Source organism: Alosa alosa, chromosome 12, assembly GCF_017589495.1.
Source record: "Alosa alosa isolate M-15738 ecotype Scorff River chromosome 12, AALO_Geno_1.1, whole genome shotgun sequence".
Classification (NCBI taxonomy): domain Eukaryota; kingdom Metazoa; phylum Chordata; class Actinopteri; order Clupeiformes; family Clupeidae; genus Alosa; species Alosa alosa.
In genome coordinates this window covers 20568200-20591017 of record NC_063200.1, presented here as the reverse complement: position 1 = coordinate 20591017, position 22818 = coordinate 20568200, and the positions used below count along the sequence as shown (strand labels likewise).

At 41.2% G+C, this 22818-nt stretch overlaps 1 protein-coding gene and 1 long non-coding RNA gene across 2 annotated transcripts; one reads left to right on the top strand and one right to left on the bottom strand.

The window, feature by feature from the left end:
* The first annotated feature begins 8448 nt into the window (after positions 1–8448).
* On the top strand, positions 8449–17992 carry stard7 (StAR-related lipid transfer (START) domain containing 7). The gene is made up of 8 exons (XM_048259085.1): positions 8449–10013; positions 10185–10348; positions 10835–10884; positions 11871–11981; positions 12643–12725; positions 13044–13143; positions 13644–13728; positions 14417–17992. The coding sequence occupies exons 1-8, from the start codon at positions 9553–9555 to the stop codon at positions 14584–14586; spliced, it is 1224 nt and encodes a 407-aa protein (XP_048115042.1). The 5' UTR covers positions 8449–9552; the 3' UTR covers positions 14587–17992.
* Positions 17993–20681: 2689 nt separating this feature from the next.
* Positions 20682–22263, bottom strand: LOC125304649. Its single transcript, XR_007195264.1, has 3 exons — positions 22070–22263; positions 21763–21909; positions 20682–20745 (listed from the first exon to the last, which is right to left on the bottom strand). It is a non-coding gene; the product is annotated as an uncharacterized LOC125304649 (long non-coding RNA).
* Between the last annotated feature and the right edge of the window lie 555 nt (positions 22264–22818).

Here is a 22818-nt window from a genome sequence, read left to right as displayed (position 1 = left end):
AATAGTTTTAGGTGAGAAAAGTGACACGGAAAGTTGCCTACTTGGCCATTGAAATACATGGGGATGGGCGGAGTTACACATTGTACTGCAGCCAGCCACCAGGGGGCTCTGGACTAACGCTCGCATCACTCTTAACAGACGGCACACTGTCCAGTTCTATATATACAGCTATGATATACAGTCTATGGTAACATTAGAAGTAGAAGCTAAGTTAATGCTAGCTTGCATGGAGCCACTTTAAATAGTGAACAGTTAACTTACTTGCACCTGATATTTCATTCAAACTAAACGACATTCACAATGACATCTCACACAGATGTATTGTTGGATATGATATTAACTACCATTCCGGATATTCAACATAAAGGTTAAGTTAGCTATTGGAAAAGTTAACATTAACTCAGTCAACGTTAGCAATTCGTAGCTCGCTAACGTTAGCTCATTGCTAGCTAGTATTAACATGACTAACGGTTTTGGTTAACATTACATTATGAAACCAATATATTTATAATAAATTCGCGTTTTCAATTGGCATACAGAAGTACTGTAATTCTTACCTTGGATATGATGATGGCAGAGTTTGTACAGCTCACACAAGCAGAAAAGTGATGGTTGATGTCACTGGATGGTTGGAGTTGAAAGTTAGTCGGGAAGATGAACCAAAGATTGTTAAGGCGGAGCAAGATACTTCGTCGTAGTTCATGTCTATAGAGTGGTGAAGTCCCGCCCCTTCCATTTGCCTCCATAGGACCTATCTTTCAAAAAAATTTGAATGGCGAAAAATAAATTATTTTCTGGTCCCGGTTGACTTGTGCCTTGAATTACCCATATGATGTTTGTAAATTTTAAAGACAATTTTTCATGTAAAGACATTTGCAGTTTGTTTCGTAACTATTGAATTACAACATTGTGAAAGATCGTAATTCCAACGACTACAAACCCATCAGTCGCGCTAGTGACGTTAGCTCATTCACAGCCACACTAGATTGTACAAGCATACCAGCAACAGGTCTTAATTGGGCTTTCCTTGCGAGAAAAATACCATGAGTCAGAGGATTAAACACATCAGGTAAGTTGTATTCGTCCATAGACTGTACATTACATACTGTTAAGTGACATAGCAGGCAGCAAGATGCAACCGTTAAGTAGCATAACAGCTCTTATCGTTTCATTACGTTGGTGACATACATCGTTCGAGACGAGAGATGTAGTCCACTGAGTGGATTCGCACAAAACCAACATAACTTTTCAAGTCTATCAAACAACAGTACTTTCTTGACGTATCTTTTAAATTCACACACATCATATGTGAAATTTGTGGCACAATTCAAACTGGACCAAAAAATAATTGTTATCTCTCCATTAACTCCCGTTCATAATTTTTTGAAAGATAGGTCCCATGGACCGGAAGTAAAAGGGGCGGGACTTCACCACTCTATGGGCGCGAAATGGGGATCGAATCTTGTCTGCATAAAGAGGCGTGTCGATGACGTATTGACGAGCGTAAGTTGTAACCGGCGCACACCTGATATAAGGTTGATTTTCTCCAGACTGGATTGCTAAAAAATGCTAAAAATGTACCTGAAATGTTCAGAAGGGTTTGAGGATCATGAAAATGTGCCCGAAATTCACATTCCTAACTCTATAGAACCAAGACCTTAGCATATGTGGTGAAATTCTGAGCTATGCCCATAGACTTCAATGGAGCAGTCGCTGCCTCTGCTCTGCATGACCCCCCCTCGACAGTGGGTAGAATACTATTTTTACAGTCTATGGTAGAATACCATGTATCTGTTGGAGATTGAGTTCCAAACCACCAACCCTGTGGCTGGGTTGTGGAAAAAAACCCAGCATGGGCTAAAATAACCCAATAAATGGTCAAACTGCCACAACCCAGTAATTGGGTGCAGAAATAACCCAGCATTTTTTAGAGTGTAAGAAAGAAGTCGAGTAAGAAAGTGAGATGTGTAGGCTTAGATTTTGATGCAGTAGGCCTACAGACTAAACCACATGTTCCTTTCTCTGCTTGTACCCTTATAGGCCTAATAAAATATAGCCCTCACTTAGCAAAGATAATGGCAAACTATTCTTTTGTCAAACTATTGTCCGCTTTTCATCACATTATTATGGGGCAGTTCCAGCGTTATGGATGTGACAATTGGACTCATATTGGTAAACAAAATGCCTTAGAGTGGGGGCAAAATTAGTATCAGTGAATTAATTTGCATAACTTTTAATGCAACCTCTGTCCTCTGAATACTGAGAAATCCTCAAATTTCATATAATCAATTTCATCCTAAGAATAGCCTACAAGGCATTTTATCAGCGTTATGGATGTGACATGAAATGGACACACTTTTGTGAGAGATTACAGGTTTTCTACAAACTCTGTGAATTTTGAAGGAAACTGCCGAAACTATGATATATGTACCATGAAGGAGACTTGAATGAACACAAAAAGTGTGTTTTTGAAACTATGCGTCATTTTCGTAATGCATTATGTAGGAAAAACTGGCGTTATGTGACGGTTTCACGTTATGGATGTGACGTGTCTGAACCAATCCTCAACAAACTACATAAAACATTTAATTAAGTAGTGAATTTTTTACAATTGAAATAGTAATCATGAAAAACTAGCGATGAAATTATTGCTTCCTCAGTGCCCACTGTGATTCACAGGAAGAATCAGGAAAACAAGTCATTTAAAATATAAAAAAGAAATTATTTTTTTTCTTTTACCGTCATCAATTTTGGTCAGTGATTCCCGGGTTACTGAAACACCAGGGAACATGAAACTTGGTGGCCACTCCCCTAAATAACTAACCCTATACCTGAACCGTTGCACCCAAGATGACAAAATATTTATGGTATGTTAGTCTCAAGAGCCCGCATGAACCTAACCCATACCCACTCATTTTTGATTTGCACACATAAAGTACATGCACGCGCACGTGCACATGCACACATGCGCACACACACACACGCACGCACAGTCGCACACATACAGACAGGCAAGCACACACACACATAAACACATACAGACAGGCAAGCACACACACACACACACACACATGAATGCAGACACATAAACACACACACAGGCACGCATACGCATGTGGGCATGCAAACACACGCACACACACACACACACACACACACACACAAACACAGGCACGCATATGCATTTGGGCATGCAAACACACACACGCACACACACACACACAAACACAGGCACGCATACGCACATGCACACACACACACACACACACACTCTTATAAACAAAAGCAAACTCACATATGCAAACACTCATTTACATGCACATGAGTTGCAGGAGTAGGAGATGGAGACAAATTGACAAGCGTGATTTATTTTTGCGAAGAGAATATGCAGGACTGAGAGGCGGTCATATTTTGTACCGCTAGTCAAGCCAGTCAGCCATTTCACCAGCTAACACGATAATCCAGTTACTGTACAACATTAGTATGACAGTTACAGGAAGATAATCGCTCAGATTTTCGTTTTTAGGCCACTTGAAAATAGGCTATGGTTAGGCTAATCACTGGAGGTATTTTAATATTACTGTATGTTTGTTTTGCTAATGGTTAGGCAAGGCCTCCCTGTGGTTTTGATCAACCTAATAATCTTTGAAATGTCAGTTGTAAACACTAAGTTGAAATGCGTTGAAACTGACATGCCACCAGAACAGACGTTTTATCGGCTTTGAGGTATAATAAAGTCCCCAGTCTTGTAAATTCACATTATGTAACATCCATAATGTCACATCCATAACGCATCATTAAAGGTTTTAGAAAGGGGCATAATTTGGTCATCACACTTTACATTGATATAAATCAGCTTTGCACAGACACTATGGACATTGTCGCATCAACACTGTATGCGTAGCATAAACTTTTCCTATAAAACGTTATGGATGTGACATGGCCATGGAACTTGCTGACTTAAAAACAAAAGCCTTCGAAATGTAAGGAGTTGTGCTCTTAAAGGCAAGCTGAGCATAGACATTACTCTACCATTCCCTTGTCAATCTGGAATTTGTCAAATGACACAATTTGTTTGAACATTGGGTCCATTTATCCACTTTTGAAATATGTATAATATTACCATGTGAAAAATGTAGTGGCGCTTTTGCGCAGTATATGCGCACGGTAGGCCTAGGCTTTACCTTGACACACGCACACAACAGACATAGATTTTTCATAGAAATTGATTACTTTTAATGCATTTTTAACATATTATTGATTGTAATAGTCCATATCTCATTTCAATTTCACAATACAAAGAAATAGACTAAACGAAGTCTGTGTCATTCTCAATTTCACAACGTAACTCATTTAAACCAGACCACCGTCTCAGATAGGCTATCCTCACTGTCAAACACAATAATGCATGTAGTGTAACTTATACACAGGGGAAAAAGCACTAACTGGCAGAAATGAATAAAGCCAGCCAAACTATGTTGTAGTGTTAGGCTAATGTGGAAAATTAACAGACGAACAATTTTGGAGTTTGCACTGAGATATTGTCGGGTAACCATTGAATATTCCGACATCAGAGATTGCTAACAGGTGTTTCAAAATATCTGGAAACTTTCCGGAACTCTGAATGAGGATAGCTACAGATCATCAGACAACACAATCATTGTAGGCTGCATTATGGGCCATAATTTATGGCTTTGTCAATCAACATAGAAGAGGTGAAGCGCAAGTTCAACAGCAAACAGGACTTTTCAGCACGTATCAAACCAAGGGCGCGGGAAGGGGGGTGCTGAGGGTGCTGCAGCACCCCCTGCTGGCAGGAGATAGATTTTTAAAAATTGTTATATAGCCTATATTTCTAAATAATTAGGCTACTAATTCGCTGTCTGTCATTATTTATATTTGTGTATGTGAAATGATGAGTCAAATAGCAAAAAAGGGTTATGGATTGGTTGGAATATAGGCTACTAAAAGCTATGTGATAGCCAGAGAATGTCTAATCTGTAAACGGGCTCTGGTGATAGCGATCAAGTGTGTAGGCCTACGATTGATATAGGCCTACATATTCTATGCGATTTACACGTTCAAAAAAGCATGGATAAGCTGAAAGAAACTTTAATTGTGTTGTACAGTTTTGCAAAATTAATAAATTATATAGTGAAATCATTTCACTAGTCGCAGATAGAAATTATTAGGACACATTCTTGCTGTGGAGACGACACACTTTAGGCTATTCAGGAATTATTTGCGAGATCATTGCAGCCTGATTATTAGCCTATATTTAAAGCCAAACATCTCTGGTGTGGTTTTGACGATCAGAAAAGTAGTTTTCCTTAGCTATACTGAAATAGGCTAATGATAGTGCGCTTCTGTGGGTGCACTGGAGTCGGAGTGCTGTCGCGGAACATTGGAATTTGTGGCTGCCCAGGACGTAGATAGATAGATAGATAGAAATACTTTATTGATCCCTAAAACTTCTCTCTATCACCCGCACACCGCACTAAAATGATGTATTTAGCAGTCAAAATCCGAAACATGTCCAGGAGGGGAGAAATCCATTATTTTTGTTATTCAGCACCCCTGGTCAAAAATAGGTTCCCGCGCGCCTGTATCAAACCATGTAGGCTAGCCCAATGAACGCCTATGTAAATAGACAAAACACATCAAAGCAGAGTGACTTCTTCAGATTTGCGAGTGCTGTCAAATTGATACGGTTTGCTCATAGTGGTGTGGTGGTGGTGGTGAAGTGTCATGCTGCGTTCAAGAGCGTAGTGTAGGTCTACCTCCCGTAGTAGGCTATATTTTAATTTAACGTCTTTAATGGTAAGAGATCGCACAGGGATGGATAATGAGCGGTTGTTTAAGATTAAATTACAGATATTCAGATACAGATATTCAGATACGAGAGACCCCCTCAGGTTTTTGACTTTGTTGCTTTCATGGGAGCCAGTCCTCACTCTATGGGAGCTCGGCTCCCTCTGGCCCCCTGCTCTTAGGCTTAAGATGCTTTCGGGGAACTAGGCCCAGGTCTATAGCAAAAGGCGCATGAGGCACAGCTGAAGACGCAAGGTCTTAGGCTACTTAGGACAGGTGTGGAATGTATTTTTCATACTTGTAACTTTTATACTTTTTAAACTATTAATTAAAAACTATAAAACATTTACCCATAGACTTAACATTGGCGATTATGGCATAGGGCACTTAGAATCCTATGCCAAGTGTTCCGGCCACCTCCAGCAACTGTCTGTCTCAGGCTTTAAGCATACAATCTGGCTCTCTTAAGACTACAGATCCTGTTCAACTGTTTCCTTTGCCCACAACTGTTTCAAAATAAAAGTCTCCACTACAATAATTCCCTATTAAATAATTTAACCATTTAAACTATCCAACTATTTAACTGTTCAACTATTCCAACTGTCAGTTATCATCAACTATGCCTCTAGCCTACTATATTAAACCACCACCTACCTAGCAACCAATTTAGCAACCATTGAAATTAAGCATCTATGTCAGTTTCCATAGCAACCAAGATGATTATACTAGCAAACCACTGTAGTAACTCCTTTATTTCTGATAGTAGCTACCATGGACACCCTAGCAACAGCCTAGCAACCACATTCACAGTGAAAACCTTGCAACCAACATTAACTTAGCAACCAGCATAGCAACCACCATAACTACTCTAGCAACAGTCAGTTGTCATCAACTTTGACTCCTGCCAACTGTTTCCTCTGCCCACAACTTTCAAAAAAGTGATCACTACAATAATTCTATATTAAATAACCTAACCATTTTCACTATCCAACTATTTAACTGTTCAGCCATTCCAACTGTCAGTCGTCATCAACTACAACTCCCGCCAACTGCTTCCTCTGTCCTCAACTTCAAAATAAGTCCTCAATACAATAATTCGCTATTTAAAATATATAAAATAATTCAACTATTTAAACTACTCAACTATTTAACTGTCAGTTGTCATCAACTTAGACTCCCCGCCAGCTTTTTTCTCTATCTGACCTCCATCTTTTTGCTTAGATTATATTTTAGACAATATTCAACAATATTTCATTCAGCAGCCATTTTTTGCATTTTCATGCACTCGTAATTCCCTGGAATTACATTCTCTAGTTATAACTGTTTTGTCGTTGACTATGACACCACAGTGAAGTTAGTTTCACTTTGCCTATGAGTTCAAATAATAGACAAGTGCAGATGCGTGTCCTCTTCTAGTCACAAACAGGTTTTAGTTAAGCATGGTTTATAGGAATACCTGTTCCAAACGGTCTTGTGTGCAAGCAGATTCCTTCAAATGCGCCGGTTTGAACCAATGCGCTGTTTGAAGTCGGGCTGCTTGCTGTTAAAGGGAATGACAAATTGAACACTGAATCCCTAGGCGTTGATGGGCTATCTTCTGCCCTTCACATTGCCTTTGCGGAACAACTAACCCTTTCCTCCACGTTGTGTACACGGAAAGCATTGAATAGCAAACCCTCCCGCCTACTTCCCAAGGTTTATTAACCCTAATTTCAAAGAAAGATCCACTAGCTATTGATAATTAGAGGCCAATCTGTCTTCTCAATAACGATTACAAAATTTTAGCTCAGATCTTTGACAAAAGAATAAAGTAGTCCTGGATCATATAATTGATGAAACCCAATCTGGTTTCTTAAGACATAAACACATTTCTAACAATATCAGGCTTGTACTGGACATAGACTAGTGATCTTTGCAACGACGAGGCCTAGCCCATTTTGTTTCTAGATTTTTGTAAGGCATTTGACACAGTCGAGCACAAGTTTTTCAGGCCTTAGAGAAGTTTGGCTTTAGTCCTTACTTTTGTGCTTCTATTAAAACCATGCAAACTGCTCTATTAAATAATTTACAGGGACAGGTTTGACATAAATCGTGGTGTCAGGGTTGTCCTATCTCCCCCTTCCTGTTCCTGATCTGTGCAGCTACTCTCTGATTCAATTAAGAGTAGCCCCTTACGGGGGATTTCAATTGCTGGAGAGGAAATCATCATTAGTCAGCTGGCGGATGATATCCTGTTCTTAAAGGATGCCACACAGGTTTCAATAGCTAGGCCTATAATGCAATTCAATTATTTCCCCATGCCTCTGGGCTATACTTAAAGGTCAATAAATGTGAGCTGCTCCTCCCCCTAGTTTAACAACAGTAAACAAGAAACTAACTTACTAGATACTCTCTGAACTTCAATTCCATCATAGAAAAAACACAGAAAATATTTAATCAGTGGCTTCAGAGACCTCTCCATTAAGGGAGAATTTTGTTGTCCAAAGCAGAAGACTTATGCTGCCTGACATATGCAGCCCTTTACCAACCGTCTCTGACCATCCATCATAGGCCATAATGTAATAATAATAATAATAATAATAATAACAACAATAATAATAATATTAAATAATAATAATAATAATAATAATAATAATAATAATAAAGACAGTCGTGATCTAACAATAACCTAGTTAGTTTCATAATTTACCATTATGAGCACAATCATTATTTCTTTAACTCTCTCCTCACAATCATCAATGCATGCAGCAGGCCCTGGCCCTTTGATACATTCTCTTGCGCTGATACACTTCAGCGTTTAAACAGGCGGAGCTGTAGACACCTTTTCACCTTTTAGATAATGGGGTCCTGTGAACTTGCTGGCGCGTGAGATAGTGACTGACAAATACCACGTCCAATCGGAATAATATGATTTTAGATGAGAACCAATGAGAGTCATTTTGTGCGCTGCTAGTTTGGTTGTAGGCTACTGTAGCTGATGAAAAGCATGCACTGAGGGATCGTCTCTAAAAGGGGCTTGTAAGAACCTTGACATGGGGGAAAGGATAATTTAAGCAACTGTCATATCTGCTTGTAAGAAAATTACTTTTCGGATCCAAAAAATATAGTGTTCTGATCAGTTCTGTACTGGTTAACGTTAGCGAGCGAAGTATCTGTCGTACTTACGAATTAGCAACGTTAGCACTAGCCAGTGAAATGTCAATGTTACGTGTTTCAAATTGTTTCACTGATATGTACTAATAACGTAATATATTTTAGAATGCTGTCTTGTCAGCGGTTTAACAGCACGGTGAAATGCTAGGTATGTAGTTAATATAACATAATGATCCTTTGCAGTTATTGACTCGAGCTAGTTAGTTAAGATAACGTAAAGTTAGCTGTTGATCTGACCTAACCTTGCGTCACTGTTTTAATCTTCAAAGCTACAAAGTGACATTGGGAATTTGATACCCATTGTCACTGAAAATTTAAAGCAGATTTAAATCATATGTACTGCCACTGATTGTTAAGCCAGCTGGTTAATCTTACCGGAAAGTTATTAACCTCGTGACTGAGATGCATGTGGTGTTTCTTCATTAATAGCCAACTATTTTATACCAGTGATAGTGAGAAAGATAATCACACGTAGAGGGGTTGGTGGTCAGACAGTTTGACGGTAAGTTGGTCAAAATCAGGTAGTCATAAGCAGATTTGTGATACGTTACGCAATTGGTGGCACCTTGCACATATTAGTGGTCAAACATGTTTCCGTCCATGCAACGTCGCCCAATCTGCGAAATTGGTGCCCGCGCGGTCCGGCTACAGAATTTGACCAGATGTATACATGAGGGTCCAGTCAATAGCAAGAACAATGCCAAACCCGGAACTGCAGCATGGCTTGGTCAACGTGTGGGCCTGGTGCTCGCATGGCTCCAAAGAGCTGCAGAGGGTACAGCTGAGGCGAGCTCTAGGAAGAAAAAGGAAGGCATGATGTCAATTTTTGCCAATCACTGTAGTTTTGTCACGGGCCAGAGGCTTCGGCGCGCCTTTCAGATTGGAGACTTGTACTCCAACCTGTACTCTGAGCGCACCAGGTGGACGCTTGTGGGCAGCATATGGCGCCGCTTGCAGAGCAAAAGTGCTCCAACTAGGAAATTGCTCGCTGCTCTGGCGGGCGTCTTCATGTGGGAAGAGGAGAAGATTCGAGATGATGAGCTTCGGAGGTAAGACCTGCCATAGGTGTTTGAGGACCTACATCTTAGGCTAATAGTTAATACTGGGGTCTGTTATCTGATCATGCACTTCAGCCACCTGTGGTTTATGGTTCAAATAGTTTCTTTTGCATGGGCAAATTGCTAAATCTAGTGTGTGTTAATATTTGCTCACCTGCACAGGTGTGCTTGGGAGCTCCAGGCGCTGGAAGCTGCCAAGAGCCAGCCTTCCACTCCAGACAAATTTGCTGGGCAGATGGAGGCTGGCTGGGAGGTTGTCATTGAGAAGAAGACCTTCAGAGTGTGGAGGAGACCCATTGAGGGCAGCCACCTGTTTGAGTACAGAGGTCAGAAAAATGGGCATATTCTATTCCATATTTCTATTTGGTTACAGTGTCAGGGCATGAACAGCGATTTGCAGTTAATAAAGTGAATGTTGACTGCAGAATGGGGTGGTTGACCGCACAATCACAAGTCTGCACAGTATGTTGACATCAGATATTTGCTGTATGGTTATTATGTTGGGGACCTGCTGCACCTTCCATCCTTGCTTTACTGTATTTGGAGCCACTATTGCTAGTCAGGGGTGCGTTTCCCAAAACCATAGTTGCTAACCAACTAAGCCAACCAACTAAGTAGCTAACAGGTTAGCAACTATGGTTTTGGGAAACGCACCCCATGACGGTTAACTTCTCATTGGAGCAGGATTGAGAGGCCTTATTTTCTTTTGTCAGTTGGAATGCTTTGGCCTTTTTGCCTGCTCTTTCTGTTTGCATTGCAATATTTGGCCTTCTTTTGATCTGCTTGCTCTCTCTCTCTCACCCCCCCCACAGTATTTGGCACCTACAATGATATCACCCCTAGGCAGTTCTTCAATGTCCAGGTAAGTAGAACGGCATGGAAAACAGACAACATCTTAACCTGTTGTTTTTGTTAACACAGTTAGCAAAGAATAGCTTTGAATGTAGTGATTGATTGTACTCCCACCCAGGGCCGTGGCTAGGGTTGTATTCCATATTATGCACTGTGCCGCCTTAATACCCCCACACATATTTAAATCAACCAAACTGCAAATATTAAGACAAAAAGATATACTCTTTTGATCCCGTGAGGGAAATTTGGTCTCTGCATTTATCCCAATCCGTGAATTAGTGAAACACACTTAGCACACAGTAAACACACAGTGAGGTGAAGCACACACTAATCCCGGCGCAGTGCCTGCAACAACAGCGGCGCTCGGGGAGCAGTGAGGGGTTAGGTGCCTTGCTCAAGGGCACTTCAGCCGTGCCTACTGGTCGGGGTTCGAACCGGCAACCCTCCAGTTACAAGTCCGAAGCGCTAACCAGTAGGCCACGGCTGCCCTAAGTATTTGTTTCAACCCAGTTATGAACTGGGGACCTTTTGCGTGTGAGGCGAACGTGATGACCACTACACTATGGAAACATCCTAATACACTATGGAAACATCCTAAACATAAATAGGAACAGAAAGCCCTTCTTAATGACGTCAGCCGACCGATGACATCTCTTATCAAATACCGCACAAACACAAAAGTTTACAACAATCAGACAGCTTTCTAATGTAGGCTATCCTTATGCTGAGAGTCAGGGAAAGTCCGCTCTCTTTGGCTATCATTTGTGCGCGAAGTATGTTTCAATCAAGACATTATGCAAGCTATTTTTATTATTCTAATATTGAAGGATTTTACAAATAAAGCCATGAAGAAATGTACTGTACACACAAGTGCGTACAGGATTACGGCTGCCGGCGGCAATACTCCCACCTGCGTGTCTACCGGGATGGAGGTGTGTTAAATTTAGCCCGTGACCACCTCTCTCTCTCCCGCCATCTATCTCACCTTTGTTCTAGTTGGACACAGAGTACAGGAAGAACTGGGATGCATTGGTTATCAAACTGGAGGTGGTGGACAGGGATGCCAACACAGGCTCCGAGGTGGTGCATTGGGCAACACACTTTCCGGTGAGTTCCTGCTATGGAACACTGTTTCATTTACCAGACACGTGTAGGCATGACATAAATCTGCATGGAATGACATGTCTAGTATTTTTAGTAAGCATAAGTTGTACATGTGATATTTTTCATTTCTGCAATCTGTCATGTTTGTTCTGGTATTCTATCAGTCAATTATTTCCTGGTGTTTTTTTAAATACCAGAAGAGGACATGTTGTTGTAATATAACTGGTATATCTGGTGCTCATTTCTGTAGTTTTTGTAATTCTCTTGCATTGTTGCACATGTCTATCTCTTTGTAAGGCTAATAGAATAATCTAGGGACTTACTTGACCAGTGTAGTCTAGACTAGACTAACAAGGCTTCCTCTCTGTTAATCCCTGCGAGTTATCCTGTGTGGCTGAGTGGATAAACTCTTAACTGTGAAATGAGTGACTTTTAAAACACTGAAATACTGATTTAAAACTGAATAGAAATCAATCGTTGGTATTTTTGTAATAGCCAGTAGCAAATTTTGAAATCACTACACTGCTTAGTGTGGGGTTATTGGTTTTCATGCAGCAGAAGTTTGTCCTCACGTAATCATGTGTGTCTGTGTGTGCGGCCTAGAAGGGTGGTAACATTGGCTTGCCTGTAGAGTTCTGACACTGACGCTTGTCTCTCCCTATAGTACCCTATGTATTCGAGGGACTATGTGTACGTTCGCCGCTACGACGTGGATGTGGAGAATAACCTGATGGTCCTAGTCTCAAGGTAATAAAGCCAGATTGAGTACAATACTCAAAAAAGGTGTTGTCCTCACAGCATTTGTTAGGTACTGTCTGGAAGACAAAGTAATTATCACTTTTTATAACCCGCATTTACATTTATGCATTTAGTTGATGCTTTTATTCAAAGCGACTTACAAATGAGGATTGTAGATACAGACAAAAGAAGATTGTAGCTACAGACTACAGTGTAATAGGAGACCTTAGAGTAACTATAAATTCTGCTTTTACATTAAAAACGCAAGATAGCCAGAGGGTGGCATTCATTTTAAACGTGTTTCTTCACCCTTTGCCCCCTATCCAGAGCTGTGGAGCATCCCAGCCTCCCCGAGACCCAAGACTTTGTCCGCGTGCATGCCTACCGATCCCGCATGGTGATCCGGCCCCATCGCTCCTTCGATGAGGTAGGACTCCCACACATTTAATTTAATGAGCATTTTTCATCCAGAGCAACTTGCAAATGCTTACTGTTTCAAGTTACAGTACAGTCAACTGTGTGTGTGTGTGTGTTCACTTTGGCTCAAATCCATGACCTTCACAATGTTTGCTCCATCTTCTTCCAGTTGACCTGCCGAGACGTTTTTGATTTGACATATGATTATCGAAATTAAGTTAATATTTAACATCAAGTACAAGACTGCGGGTAACAGATTATTCATAAGAGACTGTATTTAACTTTATTATGGGCCCTGATTTAAATGCTGGGCAAAGTCTAAAAGTCTAAAGCTTGCTATATATAAGCTAAACTATGCTAAATCTATTTGTAAATTTAATACAAATCTTATTCTAAACACAAGCAGTGGTGGGTCTGCTAAAAGCTGTCTCACGCTATATGATGATGATGATGTTAGTTAGGGCCCTATGTGTTCAGTGTCTTCACTGTCTCCCTTGTTTTTCTCTGCAGAATGGCTTTGATTATCTGCTCACCTACAGTGACGACCCCCAGACAGTGTTTCCCCGATACTGTGTGAGCTGGATGGTCTCCAGCGGTGAGTTCTCCTCTTTGCTTTGGTCATATTTTCTCATAACAGCAGCGACCATGAACTCAGTCTGGAGATGTGGCTATAGTAATAGATTCCTTAAAAACATATGAGGTTTGAGGTTTCTTTTTCAACTAGTTCAGCAGTTCCCAAACTTTTTCCCAAACTTTTTGACTCCGCTCGCGTACCCCCACCATCCGACACATAAAAATGTAACACATTTTATTGACGCATTCCAGGCATCATGTTTAATTAGCTGCCTTACATGATGGCAAATAATAAAATCAAAACGTGCAACTGGTCTATGAGCTCTCACACTAGAACAACATTATGAAACACAAAGAACAAAGAGAACATAGGCTTAATTTTTTTTTTTTTTTTAAAACATTTTTAACACCTTTCTGACATTGCCCTTTTCATCTCGCGTACCCCCTAGTGGAAGCTTGCGTACCAACGGTGGTACACGTACCACAGTTTGGACATCCCTGAACTAGTTCAAACATTATATAACTTCTTTATTGTGAGCATTTACAGTGTGGTTAGTATTGCATTCATATTTAACAGGTTTTTATGTTAAGAGTATACTACAATGGTAGTTGCTTTGTTTGGTAAACAAATAGTAAGTTCATATGTCAGTGGCGGTTACTACTCGTTTGTGGTACAACAAGATGAAAACGGCATTTGCTAACCCCAACAGGCATGCCCGACTTCTTGGAGAAGCTCCACACTGCTGCCCTGCAGGCCAAGAATCTTGAAGTGGGCATACACGATTACGCTGGCGTCATCAAGCCGCCCGCACCCAACCAAGAGCGAGTGGGCGGAGACAACACACACAACCTCGGAGGCCAAGGTCAGATCTATGCCTGAAGTGGCCACAGAAGGGGACAGACTTTTGGGGGAAACCTTAGCACCATCCCCTTCACCGCCTTTGACATCAAACACTTAAAAGGTTACTGAAAGGAGTCAACAAGCATTCTTCTCAGCCCCCCATGGAAAAAAATCTTCTTCCCATAAAAGACAAGATTATATCTGCATGTGTTTTTGTGGTTGTTTGCTTTTTCTTTTTTTTTTTTTTTTTTTTTTTTTTTTGTCGCTATTTGAGGCCTGGTGAAGCCAACTGAAGGGAAGATTTATTACTTCCATGTTTGCCCAGAGATTTGCCACTGGATCTATCACTCAGTGGCAGGAATATGATCCTCTGGAAGGGAGGGATTGATCTCCTTAAATCTCTGGCTTTCTCCACAAGCGAGAGCCAGATGTTCTTCCCTTGACTGTCAGTCTTGCCATGGCCAAAGCTGAGACTCCCTGTCCCCCCCCATCCCCCGCCGCCGACTTCTCTGTGTGTGCATGCGTGTGTGTGCACCCGTCTGTCCGTCCAGAAACTTTGTCTTTAAATGAAATCTCCTTTGAGCACGAAACGGTTATCCTGCAATGCCCTCAGTGTCGGATCACTCCATCTCAAAAAACCTCAGTCAAGATTTTCAACGCTTTTCCTCTTCGAGAGATTCCGGGGGGGAAAAACAAAAAAAATATACATACATACCAACACTGGGCACTGCTCTTGCCTCAAACAGAATGCAAGGGCTATGTCTGGCTGCCTCTTGCAAACCTTCATCTCACACTTATCTTTGCCTGAGACTGTGAATGTCTGTGTTATTTCTTTGTTTGTTTGTTTTTTATTTTTTTGCTTAAAAAGCTTTGGAAAAAAAATATATAAATAAGAAAACACGACTGCCACTTCGAGCCAAACAGCCTTCAGAAAGATAACCAATCCTCCACATGCTAACAAGGGAGGGTGTGTCTTATGGCAACCACTAGCAGTATCATCAATTGGAGAAGTCACTGGTGGTTTCAGGGGCTTTTTGCGCAAAGCCTGCAGCCCAGCGTTGTGCTCTCTCGTCTTTGAAACCGGGAATCTGTTTGCGTGTGTCCTTTCAGTGCAGGCAGCAAATTCTACCATCCAGTCCTTTTGACGTCCACACAGGTTCTTCCAGACCTCTTTTATGGAACACTGCACTGGTCTCCTACTAAGAACAGGACTTGTGCCAAGATAGCACTGCCTCTTGTGTTTTCTTGCCTATTTACTACAAACACCACATATGCTAAGCTGCTGCATTTCCACCAAAGCATGACTTTCACAAAGGGATGGCGACAGGTGCACAGCTCTTACTCCTGTATATCTGGACTTGCCTGGAAAATGGGAGTGGTAATTGGGTATGTTTTCAGTCTAATGGTGTGTAATTGATGAAAAACCGATGTGCTCTAAAATTTGTTGGGAGATTAACAGTCTGGTTATCTTGATTAGCATTCTGATGATCCTTCCTGAAAAGGTACCATAAATATTGTGTGTGTGCGCGTGTGTTGTGTTGTGTTTTTTTGGAGGTGGTTGTTAAGATGGTGAATTTCAATTAATGTGTTCATAGTATTGATACTTCTGGTCTGTCGGAATTAAATGTTCAGAGTTCAGACAAAAACATGACTTGCTAGCCCTCACCTGTTTGGACTTATAATGCAAAATGTCTCTAAATGGTTGCCAGGTTGAAGTTGTTACAAACAAATGTTAAAGCTAATTGACCCCCACACTGGTGACTTCACACAGAAGGATTGAACTCACGGGCATGGATTATAAAATAGAATATAATCCTTTATTTTTGATCTGGAAAGCTGTGGTAGAATTGAGTTAAACTGTCTCTCTCATATACAGTAGCGCAAGTCATCAAGGCTTTGAGTAGAGCGGAGGTCTACAGACATGAACAGTCTACCTTGTTTTCTGGTGTCTTTCTCTTAGTGCACTTCACCTATGTTGATAGAAGGTTTTAGAATTTCACATTATTTTCATGTGCCGTCTGCTTTGTGTTGGAAGATCTTTCCCCATGTTGTTCTTGCAACTTTTGACTTGTGTGCCACTCCGTTTTTCATGTTATACCAAAATAGCAAAAATAGGTGATATTGTGTCCATATTTGTGTTAAGCAAATGCACTATGGTAATACTGTTTGCCTGTAGGGAAAAAGCTTTTTTGTACTCCATAGAGTAAGTTAAAGCCTGTACAACCTCACTGAATTCAATAATTAATTCATTGTTTTGTGTGTGTGTTGCTGATACATCAGGTCTGAATAACCAGCAATGCGTACTGTACGTGTGCAAATGTCTGGTGTTAAGACTTCTCTTTTTTTCACAGTATTTACTCATTGAAAATGTAGTTCAGAAAAATGAAGCATTTTGCCAAAAGTTTTTTTTTTTTGGTCATATACTCAGATATTTGTTGTCTTTGACTTAGGATCTATTGTTTTGGTTTTGTTTTGATGATTTTTGAGTTAATGATTTGGAGAATATTGTTCATGGCATTTTTTTTTCCTTTCCCATGTTAAATAAATCCATCAACACACGGAGACAAAAACAGTACACTGTCTTTAGTTTCTGAAAGATAAACCTCGTAGGTTACTAGTGTTGCTTTGTTGACGGAGAAAGTTTGTTACTCCTAACCCAAGTTAAGATCTGCTTAAAGTAAATGACCGGCATTTGAAAATGGCAACAAACAATTTTTTTATTTTTTTCTGTCTCGTCCATTTTCAAATGGTGTTCATCTTGGGGTGTGATGGTGTGGTGTTGACTGAATTACGTCAGTATTATATAACATCACTTTCACCAGTAAGGGTTTAGAGCCTATGTAGTCTTTGCTGTTGATAACTGCATTTCTCACTTGTGTTTCAATCTGATGTGAGTTGTCCTAATGCTGAACACTTGGCCTCAAGAAGTCTAATGCTGCCTGCCTGAGTGGAGTTGGTCTCAATACTGATATAAGAAGATGAAATGAAAATGTAAAGATGAATATATGTTGAAAAGATGTTGAGTGCGTGCCACATGTCAGATCACACTGAGGAGAGTTTGATCTAGTTCTTCATTTGTTGATCAAACACTTCTGGCGTGGCTTGAGTGCTTGGTTAAAAAATCATACCTGATACCTGAAGAATGTAATGGCTTCAAGACTTCAAGATGTTCTTTTTATGAAAAATGTATTTACTCACCTACTACTAATTCACAAGGTAGCTTGTTCAATTAGCAACACTGTATGCAGGTACACGAATGTTCTCAGTGTGTGCAAAGTCCCTCTGTGAAAATATGTGTGATTTGATTATGAAATCTGTCTAACTGGTTATCTGAGATTGTCAGGGAGTGGATGGTACAGCCAGTAACAGATTGTTGCTATATGCGTTTTAGCGTCAATGTTGAAAGGAGAGTTCTAATAAAATACAATAAATCTTTTAAGTAAAATGCCTCCATTGATTTATCTTTTTCCTGGTGTGAGCCGAACTGCTTTTGCAAAAATAATACATCATGACACGGGCAAATATTGAGTGGGCTCACTAAAAAAGACTCGCATGCCGTTCTCTACACCCTCCTCTCTCTGCTGATTGGACAGCAACCAAGGTTAAACCTGTCACTCTCATCTGTCGCTGCCCTTTGCGCAATCGCCTTCAGCATCGCCTTCTCTATCAAAGCGTATAAGCTATAAGAAGAACTGTTGGGGGACAGGTTACTGATAGCTGTTGACAATGAAACAGATCTACCCCTGACCTGGTGCGATTCAGGGCCAGAGAAGTTTCAGGGTGAATTGGATTGCCCATGGTGCATTCTGTCCCTGAGGACCATAGAGCTCCAGGCTGCCTGTTGTCAGTGGAGTGATGAATGGAGCAGTTCAGAGAGGCAAGCAGCCACTGGAACACCAGCCAAGGGGCCAAAATATGGGCTCACCAGTCGGCAGTCAACTCTAGTCACACCACTAAAATGGTATTTAACTGATTTTTTTTTAAAAACACCCTCTGATTTAACTAAAATGAATCTACACAGTGAGTAATTAAAAAAAGAGGATCTATAAGTGAGCTGTTCTGATTCAAGAATTTTTTTCAAGAAAGTTCAGTCAGAAATGATTATGCAGTGATTTGGATTTAATGGAAAAATCCATGGTAGTAGGCTGGGTGAACCTAGCCTGATCTGCCGGCGATTTCTTTTTTGCCCTGCAGCAATGTTCAATCTTAAAAGATTGAGCTTGGTCTGGTAAAAAAGCCAGACTATGGTGGTTGCAGAATTGGAAGTTGATGTGTGTAGTATGTAGTCAGTGATGTCAAATCCTGGTCAAAGAGCCCTTGGCGATGAGGAGTGACCACACCATGCTGCTGCGATGCAGTGCCCAAGTTGCTTGAGAGCGCAGGTTTGGTTGGTTGCCAAAGAAATGTTGTCACATCAAATAAATTATTTCATTGGCGGACAACAGAACTACTATGCCACTACATATAATGTGAGCCTTTATTCATGCATTACCAATGGAGATGTTCTGCAAATAAGGACACATCTGTTCCACTACTCAAGTATGTCACACTATGGCAAAGGCTTGATCTGGCACACTATCAAATTTTCAGACGACAGTTTTTTTTTCTCTCTTAAAGTGTGTTTTACAGTGTTTCGATCTAAGAATATGCTAATTCTTCACCAGCTATTGAACATTTAGACTTCAATGCAACTGTATATCTCAGTATTGTCAATGCATCAGTGTCTCATTGGGCTCATGTCTGCCCTCTTTTGGTGATAGAGTGCTAGTACAGGCTCCTATGGAGATGAATGGCCCATAAGAGCCTGTCAGACTGGGAGAAGGACTCGGTCACTCTGTCTCCCCTTGAAGGTTTTTACTGCAACCTGTTGATGTCTTACATTGTAGAGTGTCCCGTTGATTCATTACAAATCAATGGAGCCATATTAAGCAATATGGCTCCATTGAAATTTTATCCTTTCTTCTCTTATTATTCATTAAGTCAAGTCAGCAATGTTCGTTATTCAGTCAGACACTCTTTTTAAAGTCTTTTTTTTATTTTTGTGCTTTTTGTCTCTCAGTCTTTATTGAAAATTGGATACAAAAGGGAAAAACCAACACTTTTATGCAGACATACACATCATGGTTTTGAAGCCTATATCTATTGTGTTTCGTCTAGGGGTCAGATACAATTACATTTGCACCAAGAAGACAAATCAGTGTGGAAATCCAATCCTACTCCCAGTATTGTCTTTGTTCTGCATTACTTCTCCTTTTGTTTTTGTTTTTTCACTTGTTTTACACCTTAAATCTCAGTTGCAATACTATACACAGTCTCAAATATGGGAATATGGCAACTATGCCTCAATGTTTTTCTTAACACAGATACACCAACTGAGATTGAAACATGACTAGTGAACAGAATGTTCTCTCAGAAAGAGTTAGGGGAAAAAACGTGCCTTTCAAAGAATTGGAGTCCAAAAACATACACAAATAGAGAGAGACCGCATTGTGCAAAGGTGAAGAAGAGGCTCACAAGCCTCCAAAGTGCTTGGCTCAACCATGGACAGGAGACGAACTGCATGGTTAGATCAAGCACAATGGAGTCCCGGGCAGACAGAGACACTCAGCTTCTGCATTTGGTTCTTTAAGGAGCCCACAATCTGTAGTGCAGGAGGAAAGGAGTAAGAGAGAGAGAGAGAAAGAGAGAGAGAATGAGAAAGAGAGGGCGAATAAAAGAAGGAAGCCAACAGATTAAAAGAGAGAGTGAAGGAATGAGAAAAAAAGAGATAGAAAAGAATCAGGCTGCATAGGCGAGGATGAGAAGTCGCTATACCACCAGCAAAAGAGTAGATAAATCTGATGAACATGTGAGATGAGGTTGTAGGAGTCATCTAGTGGTGAGAGGATGGATGTAGTTGGATCACCTGTTGTCTTTTTGAAAATGTATCTCTAAAGCAGTGACAATGACCTTGGGTGTGGTGCTCTATTCGCCCAAGTCGTGCCATCAGAATCTGAACACGTAGCTCTTTCCTCAAAACGGAGATGTCCTAGCCATGAAGCATGGAAGGTGATGCCGAAGATGATTTTCGAGTTTGAGATCCACAGGTGAGAAGATGTTCTGGTAGATCTTCTGGCTGATGGAGCTGGGGTGGCGTTGACTCACACAATGAAAGTGAGGAGCCAGGGTGTGGAAGTGATACAGTGCGACTAAGGACATCTGCGAAATTAAAAAAAAGGAGAGAGAGAGAGATTAGTCATAGGTCATACTCTCACTGCGGAAGATGCTGGGCACCGCCCTTTTTGCGCATAAACTGCGTCAAACCACACCGCCCCCTACCCACCCCCAAAGAAATGTTGCACCTCCTTTCCATTTGTAAATTAAAAACTAAAACTGAGATTCTTCGTTTCAATTTTGACCAAAAAACTAAATTTGGTAAAAAAAACTAAAAAAAAAAACGAAATGGTAATAAAATGAATGAATGGTTTGATAATCAAATGACTTGAAATGAACAAGATTTGAAATGAATTGGACTTACTTTTCTCCAGAAATCAATGAGAATCGGGTTTAGGAGAGAGATGGTTGTCACGATAAAGACCCTCAAAATGTCAATAGCTGCTAAATAGAGTTGACTCTTATGTGCTCCACTAATGGACAAGAAGTAGTCTCCTCTCTCAAGGGCAAATATAGATAAGGAAAATAAAACCGTCTCCTCCAGCAAACCAACCATTGGCCATTTCCACAGACAGGAACTCATCTTGGGCCAAACATACAATGACCTCTATGATTAAATGCTCAAGTGAACAACTGGGAGATGGAGCTTTTACCCTCAGACATAAAGGTAGAGATTGCAAGCCATCATGTGTTACTGGTAATCTCGTTATCCATTTTACTCTGTTTGCTCTTCTCCCCAAAGGGACTCTTAGTAGGAAACGGGAAACCCGGGGTTCCACATCAGCTCCATGGCTTTTGTCAACTGCTGCACTTAGTTTAATGAAACCTGCCCATTCAGAGCATGAATGACGGCCAGCGTTATGGCATTGAATGGGAAATTATGGATGGGAAAGGGACGATGGAACGAAATTGGGATGTGGTTTCCCATGGACATGGAAATATGGGGGAAATGGAATTGAGGGGATGATGGTGACCTTTGGTGAGGACTTTTGGAGACTGACTGACAAAGATGAGAACAATGAAATGAGGAAATTGTGGTGATTTTACTTTTCTTGGCCTTACCTTTTTGTGTTGTCTGTTTGGTGTTCGCTTTTGACTGGACTGTCTTTCTGTTTCTGCCTTCACCCTTTCCCAATATGAGTCGCACTGTTTAACGCAAAGTAGGTTTTACCCACCAAGAGAGGACAATTTAAGTGTGACCGTTCTCTCCTGAAAAAAAGTAAAATTTCACTTTTCAAAATACATTAGCATAACACGTTAAAGTCAGTCATTGATTTCATCCACGAAAGAAAGCACTCCCACCCCAAAAAGCCGACCATGACGGTCTTCGAAGTCAAAGACATGGAACCAAATCTTAACCTTGACGTACCTTGCTCAAGAATTCTAAGGAGGACCAGTTGCTCTCATTCGTGTTGTCCTCTGGATGGACCTCTTCGCATCTCCACTCTCTGTTTTCGGCCCAAGTTTTCTTAGCGTTGGGCTGGAGAACAGCCTTCGTTCTGTCAGTCAGTCAGTTGTGGTAGCTGCAGCGGAGAGACTTGCGCTCAAAGCTGGGCGTCCCGACTGGACCCGTGAGTCCGACTGGATAGCAGACCATCCCGAACTCCTCTCCTTCCAACCAGCGCCCACCCCCCGCCCCTCCCTCAAACCGAGGGGGGGCCCCATCCTCATGTCCTGGGATAGGTGGACCGCTGAGGGGACTATGGATCGGGTGGGGTGGGGTACTTGTCATTGGGAGAGGTACCAAACAGGGAGGGGGCAAAGGGGTGGGGGGGGGTTGGGGGGCATGTGATGGTAGAGGGCTGTCCAGTTCCGCATTTCATGAATATTAATATTGAGTTTTCCTTCTAACTTGGGTAAGAGGATGGGAGGAGTAGGCGGGGGTGGGGTGGGGTTGGGTGGAGCTGGTGTGTATAGGGGGGAGCACGCTTTAATTTTGTTAGAGGGGGAAGTGCTTTATTCACTTAATGGCTTTTATTAGTGCCCGGACTTCAACTCTTTCATTAGCTAAAGTGCTGCTATAATTTACAGGAGAAAGTGCAGCAGAAGGCTGAGAGTGGTAGGGGGAGGGGTGGTGTCAGGGTGCAACTGGATGGAGTAGGGGGTGGTGGTTGAGTG

Excerpts from the sequence above, each read along its gene's own strand:
- stard7 (XM_048259085.1), top strand. The coding sequence starts at position 9,553 with ATGTTTCCGTCCATGCAACGTCGCCCAATCTGCGAAATTGGTGCCCGC. Across the intron at positions 11,982-12,642 it reads ATTGGGCAACACACTTTCCG|TACCCTATGTATTCGAGGGA; the intron begins GTGAGTTCCTGC and ends CTCTCCCTATAG. Across the intron at positions 13,144-13,643 it reads CCCATCGCTCCTTCGATGAG|AATGGCTTTGATTATCTGCT; the intron begins GTAGGACTCCCA and ends TTTTCTCTGCAG.